Raw genomic sequence first — 18,520 nt, forward strand, 5'->3', positions numbered from 1 at the left:
ATCAAAATACTCATATTCTTTGACCCAGAAATTCCAGGAATTTATCCTACATATAGCTGTAATTGATTCCATGTAAATATATATAGTTTTTGTTGCAATTTTTTAATGCCAAATAACTTTATTTATTTATTTATTTTTTTATTTATTTATTTATTTTATTATTATTCTTTTTAAAAAAATATTATAATAAGTATTACAAAGGGTATTACATATGTGTCCTTCCCCCCCCTCCCCCGCCCTTGACAATATAGGGCAGTGCTATTTGGAGGAATAAATCTGTATACACGTATATTTACATGGATTTTTAAAAAAATATCTGCATATTATCTTTGGCTGGATACATGGAACTGCTAATACAGTTGCCTTCTGAGAGAGCTAGGTGACTGGGTAGTTGCCATATATACATTGTAGTGCCTTTATATTTTGATTCATTTATTTTTATTGCCTGTTAGGTAGATCATGATGAATTCAAATACCAAATTAATTCCTCTTATAATAATATTGATACTAAGAAAGTAATAGCACAGATTATTTGTAAAAATTCTTAAGGGCAAGAAGAGACTGAAGTGATAAGTGAGAATAGTGGAAACCTCATTACATTTGTTCTTAGAGAAATTGGAAAGGTCATCTGTAAAATATAGATAGTTCCCAACAGGAATAGAAAAAATTTGGGAATTACAGATTTACAATGGTTTAATAAAGCAAATAAACTATTTATTTCAGAACACGAAAGATCTTCAAACTACGCTTAATATCTTAAGCATTCTTGTTGAGCTGGTGTCAGCTGGTAAGTTTGTTTTTTTTGGGGTCTAATTTCTGTTTGTAAATAGTGATCAATAATGTGGCATGTGTACTTTATGAGGAATTTTCTGATACTCATATAGAGGCTATTCTGAGTATTGGAATTTGGAAACTGGTATGTTATACTCTTTTGTTGTTGCTTTGTTTTTGGTATTGGAATTTGGAAATTGATATGTCATATTCTTGTTGTTGCTTTGTTTTTGTTATTTTCCAGTATTTCTTAAACTAGAGCCCTGAACATAGAATTTTGTCATCACTTGTATTTACTCTCCTCACTGTTTTCTAAATAAAACAAATGAAATAAAACAAAATTTGATTTTGATGTTTTTTTTTATTTCAGAAGTCTTCACTTTATTTTTTGAATGCTAAAAGTTGTGATATTTGATATGTTATGGGAAGATTTGCTGTTTAAACAAATAAAATTTTTTTTTCTTTTAGGTGGAGGTCGAAGAGCTAGTTTCTTAGTTGCCAAAGGTGGTTCACAAATATTGTTACAGTTACTTATGAATGCCAGCAAAGAATCTCCCCCAAATGAGGAGTTAATGGTGCAGATTCATTCTATTCTTGCAAAGATTGGACCAAAAGGTAAGGATTTCACTTGTATGATTATCAAACCTAGAAGCATCTTTGTGACATGGCTTCTCTGTGCCTTGATGCTAGTAAAATTTTAAATCTGGAATGCTACCCTTTTTCTTGGTCTTAAGCCATGGAATGCTTTCCAAACCCAATTAGTGACCTGAAAGAATTGAGGATTCTGATAAATTCATGAGGAATTGCATTGCATGTGGTGGGAAAAAGAAGAAAAATATGTCAAAATCACAAGTGTCTTGGTGTGTGTGTATGATAAAAAGTTGTAAGATTGATTATTGGAACAAGGCATGCAAAGCATTACAAAAATTGAGAAAACACAATGTGAAACAAAGAAGCTGACTTAGGTTAATAAAAAAAGTAATCCTTTGAATAGAACCTAATTTCAGTTTATAGTTGTGTATCTGCACAGAGATGAAAACGATCCCCTAAACTTTTCAAATAATGATTTCTGAGTTCTCCCATTGTCTTATGACATGCATATAGGTTTTACACTTTGAAGTATTTGATTAAATGCTTGTTCTAAAGAGTATGTATGTATGCGTATACACCTTGACTGGGAATCGAACCTGTGACCCTTTGGTGCACGGGGCGACGCTCTAATCACCGAGCAAAACCATCCAGGGTTATAAGGAGTACTTTTTTTTTTTAAATCCTCACCCGAGGATATTTTTCCACTGATTTTGAGAGAGAGAGTGAAAGAGAGAAGGAAAGACAGAGAGAAACATCACTGTGAGAAAAACACATCAATTGTTTACCTCCTGCATGAGCCCCGACCAGGGTCAGGGAACCTGCAACCAAGATGCATGCCCTTGACCGGAATCGAACCTGGGACCTTTTGGTCCACAGGCCGACACTCTATCCACTGAGCCAAACTGGCTAGGGCAGTGGTCGGCAAACTGCGGCCCCTTGAGTGTGGCTCTTCCACAAAATACCACGTGCGGGCGTGCACGTACAGTGCAATTGAAACTTCGTGGCCACACTCAAGGGGCCAAAGAGCCGCATGTGGCTCGCGAGCCGCAGTTTGCCGACCACTGGGCTAGGGCATATAAGGAGTACTTTTAAAATCATACAAGAAAATGATTATAATTTTAGATATTTCAGGTCAACTTTACATTTGTAATATAAATTCATCATATAAGTTTTTAAAATTTCATTGCTTTATGCTATTTTTATTTCACTCAAAGTTACATATAAATACATTGTGTTAATTTTTTATAAACAGACAAAAAATTTGGAGTGAAAGCTAGAATTAATGGAACTCTGAATATAACCCTGAACTTGGTCAAACAGAATTTGCAGAATCATCGCTTGGTTTTGCCTTGTCTTCAGCTTTTACGGGTATATTCTGCAAACTGTGAGTATTTCAGAGTAGTTTTTAGTAAACTCAGTGTTTTGAAGTTACAGAAAATGAAAATGTAAAAGTACCTTAACTCCATAACTCTCTAAAATTTGTGGACAAGGTAAGAGAATATTTAATACGGCTTTTTATAATGCCTACCTGCACCGCCACAGAAGTGATATAGGGTAAGAAGGAGAATTGGCAAAATCTTGAGAATTGTCATGAATTCCTCCAATTTGTAAAAGCTTGTAGTGAGGGGGAGGAGTAGGCAGCTCGTGGGAAATATGTGGAAGAATGTGAGGGTATTGGCAGCTGGAAAAACTGCCTGCCTATTTGGGTTTTCACAGATGAGAGGAAAGCTGAGAAGGAAGGCAAGTGGTAGCATAGTCAGTCACCTGGAGCTAATTACCTTCGGCAATCAGTAGGGAAGTAGCAGAACAGCAAATTAGTAGTACAGGAGCCCCCGAGGAAACTGGAAAGAAGAGGGATTACCAAGAGATAACCTCAGATGAAGTATCTCTCTTGTCTTCCTTCCTCCCTCCTTCCCTCCCTCCCTCTCTGTCTCTCTTTCTCCTTCTCACTCATATTAGATCCCAAACCCATAAGGTTTTTTCTATTTCTTGATTAGGAATTGGGGTGGTTAATAAAACATCTGAAATTGAAATTATAGAGCACATGTTCTTGTAGAGTATTACTGCAAAATAAAGTGGTAGATATGTGTCTGCATATGTATGTGTGTGTATTTATACATACGTACATATTTATGTATAATGTGTGTATATCTCTGCTTTGACAATACGGCTAAAGGTGGGCTCAGAGGAATCTAGTTCTGAACACTTAAGTAATTAACACTTATATAATTAAAAAGAACATAAAGAAATGGATGAATTGGATATCTAACCAAAGAAGTTAGGAACAGAGCAAAAACACAAGAAAAGAAGAGGAATGAAATAGTAAAGGGAAAAAAAGCCATACACGTAGAAAATAAAAACCCCCCAGCTGATCCAAAAAAATAAAACAGTTGGATTAAAAATAAATAAAATAAACCACTGAATACTGCAATTAAGGAAGAAGCAAGACAGCACAGACAAAATTAGAAGGGATAATGGAATATTAAACAGATACAGAGGAAATTAAAATCAGCATACAAAACGTTAGGAGTTATATTTTTGGTGGCATTTTATTGAATTAACCACTAGAAGGCTAGTAAATGGCTTATCTGTAACTTTAAAATAATATTTGTTCAGAGCTGAAAATGTTAGGCACAATTTTCTGATTAGGTAAATTGTTTGCATCTTCTGTGTGGAACCTTTCCCCTGCTACACCTGTTTAATTCAGGTCCTCATCACCTGTCACCTAGCACGCAGCCTCCTGATGTCTCTCAAATGTATCTTCCCCAGTGTGCTGTGAGGTCTGACCTGTATTTAAAAATGCAGATCTTATTTTAAAACAACCATATTTGCACTATAAAAATTTTAGTGTACATTCTAGCTTTTATCCATACACTAGAGGCCCAGTGCACGAAATTTGTGCACTTGGGCGGGGGGAAGCCCTCAGCTTGGCCGGTGCCCTCTCATAGTCTGGGAGCCCTCGGGGGATGTCCTAAGCCGACAGTAGGACATACTTAGCACTGCCGTGGAGGTGGAAGAGGCTCCTGCCACCGCCGCTGCGCTCACCAGCAGTGAGCCCAGCTTCTGACTGAGTGGTGCTTCCCCTGTGGGAGTGCACTGACCACCAGGGGGCAGCTCCTGAATTGAGTGGGATAGGGCCAAAACCAGCTCTCTGACATCCCCTGAGGGGTCCCGGATTGCGAGAGGGCGCAGGCCAGGCTGAGGGACCCCATTGGTGCATGATTGGGGCCAGGGAAAGATGTGGGAGGTTGGCCAGCTTGGGAGGGACCGCAGGAGGGCTCCAGGGTGTGTCCAGCCCATCTTACTCAGTCCTGATCGGCTGGACCCCAGCAGCAAGCTAACCTGCTGGTCGGAGCGTATGCCTGCTGGTGGTCAGTGTACGTCATAGCGAGCGCTTGAGCAGCCTTAGCATATCATTAGCATATTACGCTTTGATTGGTTGAATGGATGACTGAATGACTGGACACTTAGCATATTAGGCTTTTATTATATAGGATTATGAAAATGTATGTTTTATCTATTTACTATCTGTTGGTGCTATTTCACACATACTGTTTTTTTATCTATTATTTTCCAATAATTGTGTTTTGTTTTTGTTTTGTTGTTGTTGTTGTTTTTGTGTGTGTGTGTGTGTGTGTGGGGTATTCCCTATGGTTGAAAGAATGAACAACTTTTAAGGTCCTTTGTAATTTGCTTTACCCCGCTCATCTTCTCATTAGAATGCTTTTGTCTGATACTATATGTTTAACTGCTCATACCCATTGTGTTCATTGACTATCTATGTTTCTGTCTCCAGAGATATTCCACAGCCACTTCCACCCCTTACTACAACTCAGATCCTAGCTAACTCCTCCTCATTTGTAAAGACTGAGTCCAGAGCCCTGGCTGGTTTGGCTCAGTGGATAGAGTGTCGGCCTGTGGACCAAAGGGTCCCGGGTTTGATTCTGGTCAAGGGCACGTACTTTGGTTGCAGGCTCCTCCCAGGCCTGGTCCCTGGTCAGCGTGCGTGCAGGAGGCAACCAATCGATGTGTTTCTCTCACATCCATGTTTCTCTCTGTCTTTCCCTTTCTCTTCCACTCTCTCTAAAAATCAATGGAAAAATATCCACAGGTGAGGATTGAAAAAAAAAAAAGAGACCAAGCCCAGACATCCATTACTCCAGAAATGCCTTCTGTTTCACTAAGAATTAGGGACTCCTCACTGTTGTGATCTAAATAGCCTGTAACTCTTCATCTATTTAAAAAGTACTTTGGTATTGATTTGTTTACTGTTACTGTCATTCTCCTCTAAACTGTTCCTTATTTTTGTCTCTCAATCCCCATGACCTGGTATTTAGTAGAGTTTTTGAAGAAACAAATGAAGCAACTTAAAAGTATTTTTTTAGAAGTAATATTTTACTGTTTTCTATAACTTCTTTCAGATTTTCCTGCAACTTCCCCTAAAAATAAAGTAAAAAAATTATACCTTTAAGTGATTGGCTAAGGTGGACTATATGAGGGAACATGAGTTATATTTACTGAACAATTAATATATATTTTGACTATGTTTCACCAAGTATATGTACATTCCTACTTACCGAATCTTTAAAATCATTTAAAATTTTTTCTTCCCCTCCCAGCTGTGAATTCAGTATCCTTAGGGAAAAATGGAGTTGTGGAACTGATGTTTAAAACCATCGGACCATTTAGTAAGAAGAATTCGGGTCTTATGAAGTAGGTAAATGTTTTGAGTGTAAATAGAGATATCCTTTGTTATTCTGGGTCTCATCATCTTGATCTGTACAATGAACAGTAGAGTTAAATTGTAGATAGTGATTTTATTATGATAAGGATTTTCTTTACTATAAAGTTTAATTTTAAAAATATATCAAAATTAGAAAACTTTAAATTCATTGAATATAGTGTTATGGAAATTTAGACTTTGAAAATTTCTAGATACTATAAGAGGAAAAAAAGGTTTTTAGAGTATCATTCACTCAGAAACATTTATTGAGTGCCTACTATATTCCCTACCAATTTTTCAATCTTCTAATGACCATGTCATTCATTCTCACAATTATCTGAACATATTTTTAATTTATACTTTTTTTTTTCAAAATAATGTCATTCTTTAAAAAAAAACACACACACACATTTATAGGTCTTTCAACCTCAGAAAATAAAAAAAAGCCGTATTTCCTTAGGCCATATTAGAGGTCATACTTCAAAAAATTTTTTACGTGGAATTTTTCAAATATACATAGAGTTTGCATTATAGTAAACTAATTAATTGTCTTGAATAGTTATATTAATTACTTATTATGTGCAGTTGTCAGCACTCTGCCATTTTTTTTTGGTTTATTTCCTTACACGCTTTATTTTTGTTGGGTTATTTTAAAGCAAATCCTAAATGTCATATGAATTTCTGTAAGCAAATCTCAGATATTTTCTAATTTTTCCCTTAAGAACTTCAGTATATCTCTACTAAATAGGGACTTAGAAAATGACCACTATACTATAATCATACTCAGCAAAATTATTAATTCCTTAATATAATCTAAAATTCAGTCTGTGTTCAAGGTTTTCCAGGTGTCTCAGTATGCCCTTTTACAGTTGGTTTGTTTGAATTGGGAACCAACCAAGGTACACACATTATTCCTCATTATACTTAGGAAATTTCCAAACCTACTCAAAAATAGAAGGAATTGAATAATGAATCCTGATATGCCTACCCATCATTCAGTTTCAACAAAAATCAACATTCTGTCATTTTTATTTCATCTTTCCCTTCCTAGTTGTCCCCCTGCCTTTACCCTAAGAGTATTTTAAAATATAAATCAGCCTTTACATTTGTTCTGTAAATTCTTTTGTGCGATTGCTATCAGACACGGAGCTTTTTACTTTTAGTGTTACCACAGTATCATTTCTTTGCCCAACAATATTAATAATTTCTTAATATCCACTGATATTTTCTGATTATCTAAGAAATCTTTTTTTTTTTTTGCAGTTGGCTTGTTCAAATCAGGATTCAAATAAAGTCTATACATTCTATTTGATTACTATGTCTTATAATCCTTTGAAATCAATAACAGTCCCCCTATTTTTTTTTGGTTCTGTTTTGTTATTTGTTGAAGGACCTGGGTGCTGTCTTATAGAATGTCCCAGCATTGTGGATTAAGATGACTGTATCCTGGGGTCATTTAAACATGTAGGTATATCCCTCGAATTTTATGTAGACTGATAGAGCTAGAGGCTTGATTAGATTTGGTTTCTTTTTATTCCAATAAAAAAGTGTTTCATAGGTGGTGCTAGTCACTCTATTTCACATCACTTAAGATCATTGAGTTGATGTAATCCATCTACTTTTCACCTGGTAATTTAGCAATATTTCATAACATTGTCCAGATCATTGACTTTGCTAATTTTCTCATTCTTTCTGCTTTTATTAGCGTTGATTCTTCTATAAGGTAGAACTTGTCCACGTTAACTATTTGATTAAATTCTACTAACAAGATTCAGAACATTTTCAGTCTTCTTACCCGTTCTTAGTAAAGGTAAAATATTTTAGCTTGTATTCTTTTGAAAATGGGAACTTACTTGCACATATAATCATTTATTATAAATATTACTTGGTGGGATAGGATAACTTAACAAACTTGTGCAAAGATCATATACAATCTTAGAGCATCTGATGAAATGTAACAAGACAAAGACAATGATTGTGTCACAATTAGTAAAACCATCTTAGTGTAGTGTAGTGAGTGGGCTCTGGAGGTAGGCTGAATGGGTTTGTGTACTGGCTCCGTGATACAAAGTAAGTTACCTAACTTATTATGCCCCAGTTTCCTGTCTGTAAGGTGGTAATATTAGAACGTACATCATAGGGTTGGTGTGAGGATTTAATGAGATGATTCCTACAATTAGCACAATGCTTTTATTAAAGCAATGTAATTAATTTCGGTAGGAAATGTGGTAATGTGCATGTGAATACTAAAAGTACATTCTTTATTTTTAAATTTATATACCATTTTCTCCCTTGATATTTAAAGTATTTTATTATTTATCTTTTGTCTAATGGTTCTGATCTACTTACAGTCTACATTATTCTATTGTAACCAAGTTACAAACTCTAATGTAAAATGTCCCTAGGAGAAACATTTCACAATATCTTTGTGATCTACAACATGGAATATATCCAAAACCATGTAGAAATCAGTGAGTCTAAACTTCTGAGAAAGGGGTATTGTTACATAAATTACCCCTTAATTCTTTTCTATTTGTATTTTAAAAAGAAAAACAAAATCTTAAGCTTTATTTTTACTTTAAAAAAAAAATCACTCATTGACCAAACATGTATATCTTGATCTCTTTATCACCGTAGGGCCCTCCCCCTTAATGAAGATATCTCAGCATCTAGCATTTGTATCATAGTTTTTCTTCTCCTTAAACAATGCCCTGAATTTCATGGAAGAAGATTGAGGGATATTATTTATGTTTGAAAGGTTTTGCTTCCCTTTAGGATTTCCGTTTCTTCCAACTTTAGGTTTTGGGTTTAAGTACTGTTAATCCAGAAGGAAGCAACTCCAGAAGTTACTGTAACTCTGTCTTTTCAAGTTACAACAGGTTTGGAGATTACTGCAAGGATTGATCCCCACCTTAACGTAACTTCATGAATACCGGGGGTTAAGTTTTTCTTCCTAATTTACTGCTCCTAAATAGATAAGCCACAGGCCGCTGTCTAAGTCATTGCTGGTTGTATTATTGTGTGTGACATACGAAGATTGGAAAAACACATGTGTGAGGAAGAATAAAATATTGGTACTGAGGAGTTCTAATCAATTAACATAATACAAATTATGCATTTCAAAAAATCTATTCTAAAATTCTTTTGTAATTTTTATATTACAAATTCCTACTGGCTTATAAGTGTTGCTGTAAAATTTCAGAAAATCCTTTATACTGAAGTTTTTAAAAAATACCATTTAAATAACATGTTGGTAAAAGTATTGAGACAACTTTGCACCAAACTTCATAATTTTTTTTTTAATCTAGTGGAACTGTGGAACAAGCATGGAGTCAGAAAGAATGGGGCTCATGTTCCAGTTGTGTCAGTCTTGAAGAATAAATGTCAAGGATTGCAAACTGTCAGAAGCACTTTGATTTGGTTCAAATGTGTTGGAAACAGCTGTCCGCAGGGAGAAAAAGCTATATTTTAAAGTACTCTATGATTTTTATAGTTTGAATAAAGTCTTAGCTGTAGATGGGAAAGTCCTATGAATTCATTGCAAGTGATTGCATCTAAGTGATTGTATTAGTTTCCTAGGGCTGTTGTGACCAAGTACCTGGTACAAATTTGGTGGCTTAAAATAACAGAAATTTATTGTCTCGCAGTTCTGGAGGGAGAAGCCCAACATCAACCTGTCAGCAGAGCCAGTGGTCCCTCTAAGTCCTTTAGGGGATAATCCTTCCTTGTTTCTCCCCAGCTTGTGGTGGATTGCTGGCAATCCTGGGTGCTCCTTAGCTTATAGCTGCAATATTTCAAACTCTGCTCCATCATCACATGGGTTCTCTCGTTTGTGGCCTTGGGATTATTGTTTCAGGTTTTTCTATGAACGAGCATCCATCTTCAGTCTTCTAATTAATTATGTTCTTTATCGTTACTCACATCTGGTCATGCTGTGTCTCCTTTACCACTAATGTATGCAGCTTTGTTTTTGGTTTTAACTTCTTGAGTAGCTTTTGCACAGATGTGTACATTTTACTACATTAGCTAGATTGTAAAATTATCTGTGGAAGACAAATTTGTTTTCTAATTTTATACCCATGAAGAACCTGCTTTTGTGGGTATCTAGTAGGCATTCAACAAATGCTTAATGATGAGTGAAATATGTAAGTTTAACAGTGTACATATTTTTATGCAAATATAATTGTTGAAATCTTACTAAGAGGAACTGTAACATGTAGCCTTATATTCTTAAAGCTACTGAAATTAAGTGCCATTTCTTCAGTAACTCTTCCTTAAAAAACTGTTTGAATTATAGGTTTTCATAGTAATATTTATGTGTATGTTTAAAGCTGATTAATGGCAGTTGATTTTACTGTGGGTAACTGAGTGTTTATGTGCAAAGAAAATGTAAGTACCTTCAGTTTTGGGGGCTATTTTTTCATTCTCTGATGGGCAGAGAGTGTTTATGTGCAAAGAAAATGTAAGTACCTTCAGTTTTGGGGGCTATTTTTTCATTCTCTGATGGGCATTAAGAGTTTTTGAGATATTAATTAGGTTCATTATTCTCATTGGTGCCTTAGGACTGAAAAATGTTAAGGGGCTCCTCCTTCCTCTTACCCAACCTTCTAGTTCCAGTATTTTGTATTTATTATTACCTTAAATATTAGGATTATTGCTTGATAGGGCTAAAATATTTTATAGTCAGACAGCTACAAATATCTATAGAATTTAATAGTTATGAACTCTATTTGTGTGAAACTTGTTTTTAATTTCTTTGTGAGTCTTAATAATGCTTTTGTGTGAATTCTGCTAGGATCAGATACAGGTACAACTGGTTTAATTCATCTAACCTCTGATATAACAACTTAGGTATTGTTAATGTTCTCCTTTTTTTATTTCTTAAAAATTTTTTTTGGGTGCTTTTCTGTTGATATTTCAATCTTCCTGTATTCAGTTTTAACCTTAAGGGAGAAATATATACAGAAAAACACCATATGTAATTAACTATAACAGGAATGGCTTTTGGAATAGATAATAATTACTTATCTGAAAAAATTGTATGAATTTACTATTGTAGATTAATTTTACTAGTTTTGTTGTTGTTTGTGTTTTCTCATGTCGACAGGGTTGCTTTAGACACTCTTGCTGCATTGCTAAAATCAAGTAAGTTTTTAAATACTAGAACTTCTAGATAATATTTTTCTGAGTATTTTATCTACAGTGTTAAACTGGAAATGTAGTTAGTCTATAGTTATAAAGCTGGTTTATAATTACTTAATGTCAAAGTTGATTTTACCTTTTAGTACTGTTGTTGGATGTGCCATAACTAATGTCATTTATGTTTATTGAGCTATAATTTATTAAAATACATTGACTTCCTTTTTCTAAGTGATTACTATAAACATAAAGCCCTGTTGGTAGAAGAAAGTAATATGTAAATATTATGTAAGTATCATTTTTTTTAAAGTAAAGTTAACATGGTATTGAGTATGTTTACTGTGAAGACTGTCTTGAATAATTACTCTATGTATAGCACACATAATTTTAATTTAGAGCCCTTTTATTAGAAATTTTATGTCTACTATGAATCCAGATAGCTACTGATGTAAATTTACAGTTTACTAAATTAATTGACAAACTATGGCTCTATCTTCAAAACTGAGGCGTTGGAGTAAATGTGTCTTATGATGCCTGGGAAGAGTGATTATCTACGTTATGTTTCTTCTCACCAAGATACTCAGTATCTCCATTTTAAATAATAATTTTCATTAGCACCCATATTTCCATTGGTTGATTAATATTTACTTAACCATAATAACATTTTAGTCCCAAAAAGCTATATTGATGGCTTTTAATGTTATTTTCCCCTCAAACTATCAAGGGTAGACCAATTTTTTTCTTAAATTTGAATGACCAGAACTGTTTATTTGAATAGTAGCAAATAAGTAATTGGTAAATCTGATATTTGGCAAAGTAATGGTTTATTAAATGAAAAAAAATCACCTTAGGTGTTAGTATTATATACTAGAGGCATATTTTTAAATGTACTATCGCGTTTTGGAGCATTCTCAGTCATTGACTTCTTTTGTGGGGGGACAGTAATTTACTTTAAAAGGATAATTAAACTATTGTAATAAACCTGAGAGAGTATAAAGCAAAGCATGTATATCCACAGTGCAGAAAGACAGGCAGCTTAGTTATCATCGCTGGGGTATAGATCAGATGCTGCAGTGTACAGGGAAACCTAAGTGCATTTTAAGTCGCGAGAGAAGAGACGTAGACTGATCATAAGTTAAGTGTCCTGAACACATGAATAAAACCCCCTTTACTAACCTGTTTTAATTGTGCTCAGTTGCAGGTTACTCTGTACCCTTCTCTTTAGGGTCACTCAGTACCTGTGTTTGAGTTATGGGCAAGTTAGTTTTATTTGAATGTTAATAAAGAGTTTCAATATTCTTCATAAATACCATGTAGGCTATTGAGAATTGCAATGGAGACATAGTTTGGAACAGGAGTTACAATGACCATAATGTCTTTTTAAGAAACTCATATTCATATCTAGTAAGTTAAAGGCTTACTATTATATATGCCAACTGGAATAAACAAAGTGTGTATATGAATTTAAAATACATGAAACTTGGGGGGTAATGTGGGAATAAGGACACATATGTAATAACTTAATAAAGAAATTTAAAAAAATTAAAATAAAATACATGAAACTATTTATTGCTAGTCAAAACTATTTAATTGATACTGCACATAGCCACAATTTTAGCAAAACTAGCTCTTCTAATCATGATAGAGCAGTGGTTTTCAACCTGTGGGTCGCGACACCTTTGGGGGTCGAACGACCCTTTCACAGGGGTCGCCTAAGACCATCGGAAAACACATCTATAATTACATATTGTTTTTGTGATTAATCATATGCTTTAATTATGTTCAATTTGTAACAATGAAATTGGGGGTCACCATAACATGAGGAACTGTATTGAAGAGTCGCGGCATTAGGAAGGTTGAGAACCACTGCAATAGAGGTTTTAAAGCTTTTAGATAAGAACCCCCACCCCTTCCCCACCCTGGGAGTTTCTTCCAGTTTCCTCATGTAAGAGCATAATTTCTGAGAAGGCATCAGTAAGGTTGATTTCACTGTCTTAAACCTTGTGTTTCAGCTGTATATTAGCACTAGTAATTCTTTGAGGCAACTAAAAACAATGGAGCTTTACTGTTGCATTATCTTAGTGTCCATGTCATGAGGCAGGGGGTCATTTTATAGGTAAATTCAGATTAGGAAGGGATTAGTATTTCCTTTTTTTAAAAATTATTTTTATTGATTTCAGAGAAGAAGGGAGAGGAAGAGAGAGATAGAAACATCAATGATGAGAGAGAATCATTGAAAAGCTGCCTCCTCCATGTCTCCCACTGGGGATCAAGCCCGCAACACGGGCATGTGCCCTGACTGGAATTGAACCCTGATCTCCAGGTTCATAGGTCAGAGTTTAACCACTGAGCAAGACTGGCCAGGAGGGATTGGTATTTCTTTGTACAACCTAAGATGGGTTGTATTCCACTTTATTTTGTGCTCTTATAATAGGCCCACCCAGTGATGCTGGGTGGTTCAAGATGTTGCTGTGATAGGATTCCTTTGCTGCCATCTTAGTTAAATGCACCCATTTGGTTAATAATCTTAAATGTTAACACTTTAAAAATAATAGAATAGGTCAGATTTGTGGATTTTAAAAAATCTATCCCAGTAAATTTAACCATTTATAAAAAAAACCCTTTAATGTTTTTTCATTACATTAAAAATTAATGATTAGAAAGTACTATCTCCTAATTACATAATGCTTCTTATATTTATTTACTAAAAAGTTTTACAAGTATTTTTAACTTAGCATTAGTATTTATATAATTGGGATAATTAAAGCAATTAATTTCAATGGAAACACAAAGTTTGTAATAACAGCTACAACCCAATGTAGTAAATTTTAGTGGAAGCACACAAAGTTTGTAATAGAAGTTACAACCATGATAATGGCTTTTAACAAAACCATTTTCACAGCTAGTAAGTTAAAGTCTTGTATAGTCCATTTATTGTAAACAAAGTCAGTATAATCCTGTTTTAAAATACGTGAAACCTTTGTTAGTATTAACATTTAAAAAGCTGTAGCCCTAATTATATTAAACACATATCTATTATTTATTAACCACAAAACAATATATGGGCAGGTTTCTGGAAAATATCATAATTTACTATCTGGAAGATATATTTATTTTGTTAGATAAAAATGTTTAAATATGTGGTTACCATTTTTTTGATAAAAAGAATTTTAACAATTCATTACAATAGTGTGGTTATATTTTTTAATTTGGTTTCTACTATTTTCTCTGGTCATTTAAAAAATATTCTTTCTCAATTTTCTTTTGTTAAAGAAACAAATGCCAGGAGAGCTGTAGACAGAGGATATGTTCAAGTCCTTTTAACAATTTATGTAGATTGGCACCGCCATGACAATCGGCATAGAAACATGCTCATTCGGAAAGGAATTTTACAGAGTTTAAAAAGTGTTACAAATATCAAGTTGGGAAGAAAAGCATTTATTGATGCCAATGGGATGAAAATTCTCTATAACACTTCACAAGTAAGCTTTTTCCTATTATTGTGATTATGTGTCAATAATATGAGTTGGTTCTTAAGAAAACTTAGTATTTCTAAAAATACCCTAAAAGTAAGATATATATATTAAAAAAAAATTAGAAAACTAAGGCATTTCTCACATGTGACCACAGACTGAGTTGGAGAAAGTGCTTAATGCATATATCTGCAGTGTGAGATTTTATCCCCACAGGTAAAAGCAAGATACATAAATCTATCCATGTAGCCATATTTTCTACCATTTAGCCATGCTGTCTAAGATGTGCAGTTGGCTATACTCAGTTTTGCACGTTTCCCTCATAAGGTATTTATGGATTCTTTACAACTGGTAATGCAGTTCTGTTGTTTGTGAGTGTTCTCAATGTTTTCCTCTGGAGAGTGCATTTTTAAATAGAGAAGGTACAAAAGTGAAACCTGGAGTTAGTGTTCCTAGTTCTGCCAGCTGTTGTACTAAACCTTCTTGACAGTACCTTTAACAAGACTTGTTCTGGCATCTGTAGAAGTCTGTCAGCTATGGGAGACAGGGATGTTGCAACACAATCCTTTGTGTTTAGTCGTCTGTGATGATCAGAAAGAAAACTGTCCTTTTGAAAATTCCAGCCGATTATCCTGCCTGTTCCTCTTGGTCTTTTATACAACTGACAATCTCTTTCTACCTGAGAGTAGTTAAGATATAAGAACACACATTTTATGTTTACTCTTAGCTTTTTTTTTTCTTATCAATCATATACACTTGTTTTTATTATTTCTAATATAGGCAATGGATGACTTTGGTTATGCCACTTAACATTGCTGAGTCTTAATTTCTCATCTGTTTTGACAGGTCTGATGTGAAGACTTGTATTGAAAATTTTACAGGGTATCAAAGTGCCATCTAAATGTCAATAATGATGATGATGATATATGATACAGTTTTAAATCCCCTATATGTTAGACCTTCTCAAGATTAGATACTAGGACAGCAGATTAAACTCTTAAAACTGATATTCAGACTATTTTTTATAGTTGAACAGCTAACGTATTCGAGGTGCTATTGCATGATAACTGATAAAATTCTGAGAACAGTTCAGCCAAGTTCATGTTCTTTTTTATTTCTTACTATATTTCTTGCTTAATTTTTTTTTAAAAAAATAGAGTGCTAAGCTAGCTAAATGTGCCTACGTCCATCATAGATATTACTTAGTACTTTGGTGACTTTTAGTACCAAAGATGGCACTGATTTCTGCATAGTTAAAATATTTAAGGTAAAGTACTACTAAATTTGCCACATGAGGTTCTTACTTCTGAAGAGTCAAAGCTATTTTATAATTACATTATGTTAAAATATTGTTTTCTTGTGATATTTTCTCTTAAAAATTATTAATATATTACTTTCTGAAGTAATGTGAAATTGGTTCAGTTACTCACCAAAGGCACATTCTTTTTTTTCTTAAAAAACAGGAATGTTTGGCAGTCAGGACCCTTGATCCTCTTGTCAACATCTCCAGTCTGATAATGAGGAAGTGTTTTCCTAAAAATCGTCTGCCACTGCCAACGATTAAAAGTTCTTTCCATTTCCAATTGCCAGTTATTCCTATGACTGGACCTGTGGCTCAGCTCTACAGTTTACCCCCTGAAGGTAGGACCACATGCTCACGGCTGGCCTTCAGTGGTTCTTGGGATTGTGTGACTCTGTCGACTTTTTTTTTTGTATCCAACTCTCCAGCAAAAGAAGGTCTTAATGAACACAGTAAATGTTCACATTGTATTTTAGTTAATACATATTTCTTTAAATATAAGAAGTTGTGGTCTAGTAATGAAGGGAAGTGGGTGGGATTTGTTACAGAAATGTGAATGTGAACTGAAAAAACGTAAGCATCATATAGGACCATCACTTGGTAGTTCATATAACATTTCAAGGTATAAGAATGTAAACATTAAATGCATAAGTAATTATATTTGACTTCCATTTGTAGCTTTTTCATGAACTTCATTTTTTAAGTTAAAAATACTTAATCAGAAAACTCCCTCTCCCCAAAAAACCCAGTCATCAAAAATGTTTTATAAACATATGAAATTATCAGAAGTTGACTATTTGCCATTTTCCATACAATACTGTGGGTACATAGTAAAGAAAGTAAGAGTTTAAAATTTTTAATCTGGGGAAAAAAATAGAATTTTTTGCTAAGATCTAGAAAAAAATGGAAAAGAGAAAGTTGTCTAGACTACTAATAGAATTTCTGAGGTATTTCCTTGTCACTTGATCACTTCTTTTGGGAAAAAATTTTTTTTGAGGGTACGTCTTTTATATTTAAAAGCATTTTTTGAAATCAGTGGTTTAAGAGAATTGAGTAATTATAATTAATTTTATTCTTGACACAGATTTATTAGTGGTATTTATCACAGAGTACACTTTTATGATTTTATTTTAGAATATTTAATTATTGAAGTACAAGTTTAGTCCACACAAAGTACAAAGTTTAGTTGCACAAAATATTAAAATGGATTATTCAGAAACTTCCTTTAAAAGTTTTAAAAGTCTAAAATCAAGTCTGGGAACTTGAGTAAGGTAGCTAAATAAAAGCAATTATTTTATTTTTTCTTCCCATTCCATTTAAAATTACCAACAGACTTTAAAAATATAGGAAAATATGTGCTGAATCTAAAATCTAATTCTCATGAAATAAACGTAGAACATGCAAAAAACATGGCAGAAATATAAATAGATTAAGAAGAGTGTCATCTTTTCACTTACCCTAATATGAAATGCAGTATCTCTGACTCCAAAGTTGAGTTAGTGCCCAATTTGGAGGGACAATGAAAAAGCAGTTGGGCCCTCGCTGGTTTGGCTGAGTGGATAGAGCGTCGGCCTATGGACTGAAGGGTCCCGGCTTTATTCTGGTCAAGGGCACATGCCGGGGTTGCGGGCTCGATCCCCCCAGTAGGGGGTGTGCAGGAGGCAGCCAATCAATGATTCTCTCTCATCATTGATGTTTCTATCTCTCTCTCCCTCTCCCTTCCTCTCTGAAATCAATAAAAATATGTTTTTAAAAAGCAATTGGAATCCCTTTCTCTTCTGTATCTCTGTGTAGGATTATGGGGTTTAAGTGCTAATTTTAACTGGCAGGAAACTGGTGAGACTTGTCTGTGATATGATAGGTAGTAACACTGGGAGGGAGATAGGATATACCTCTTAATGTCCTTTATACAGTGTCTAGAATAATCACATGTACAGGGAAAGCTGACTTCTGGTGCAAAACATGACAGAGATGACATGTAAGGGGAAGGTCCTCTTAGCAACTGCATAGGTAGAAGGAAAAATACCATTTTCCTGTTTTCTGTTATTTTCTCACATATCAGGCTTCATAACATCAAACTTCATTATTTTTTTTTTTTACCTTCCTCAGCTAGTTTTGTGAAGATAGACTGTCATCTTCATTTTATCCTCAGCATCCATTAGATTGCATGAGGCATAATAAGTGTGCATTTAACATTGGTTGATGAATGAATTGAGTTAGCCTCAATACTTATTTTCTTGGATATTAAATGCCTAAAGATAGACAGCTTCTACTTGTTTACTCTTTTCTGCTCTTTAACCTCCCGAGCTCCACATCTTTAAAAAAATTCCTAGCACACAGCACAGTACATGGTACATGGTAGTCACTGAAATAAATAGATGGGAAGTGAATTGTAAAAGGGATGAAATGGGTTATTGAAATTTATCAAAAATAGGAAACAAGTTGCTTTATTCAGGCTGTTGCAACTTAAGACTTTTTCATTTTTATTTTTTTGGTAAAGAATCACTAGATGCAGGTGGTACT

At 34.2% G+C, this 18,520-nt stretch overlaps 1 protein-coding gene across 3 annotated transcripts in view; it reads left to right on the forward strand.

Annotated features, from left to right (window-relative positions):
• AGTPBP1 (ATP/GTP binding protein 1) overlaps nucleotides 1-18,520 on the forward strand; it is an 87,931-nt gene that overhangs the window by 13,922 nt on the left and 55,489 nt on the right. For 2 of the 3 annotated variants that reach the window (XM_005868265.2, XM_014541244.1), the window contains exons 5-11: nucleotides 724-787; nucleotides 1,240-1,386; nucleotides 2,615-2,746; nucleotides 5,982-6,075; nucleotides 11,193-11,230; nucleotides 14,498-14,706; nucleotides 16,161-16,338. In XM_005868265.2, coding sequence (XP_005868327.1) covers nucleotides 724-787; nucleotides 1,240-1,386; nucleotides 2,615-2,746; nucleotides 5,982-6,075; nucleotides 11,193-11,230; nucleotides 14,498-14,706; nucleotides 16,161-16,338 — 862 coding nt within the window. Of the gene's footprint in view, nucleotides 1-723; nucleotides 788-1,239; nucleotides 1,387-2,614; nucleotides 2,747-5,981; nucleotides 6,076-7,475; nucleotides 7,550-11,192; nucleotides 11,231-14,497; nucleotides 14,707-16,160; nucleotides 16,339-18,520 lie in introns of those variants that run through there. The other variant, XM_014541245.1, reaches the window with a different exon arrangement.

The sequence above is a fragment of the Myotis brandtii genome, unplaced genomic scaffold (assembly GCF_000412655.1).
Source record: "Myotis brandtii unplaced genomic scaffold, ASM41265v1 scaffold266, whole genome shotgun sequence".
Classification (NCBI taxonomy): Eukaryota; Metazoa; Chordata; class Mammalia; order Chiroptera; family Vespertilionidae; genus Myotis; species Myotis brandtii.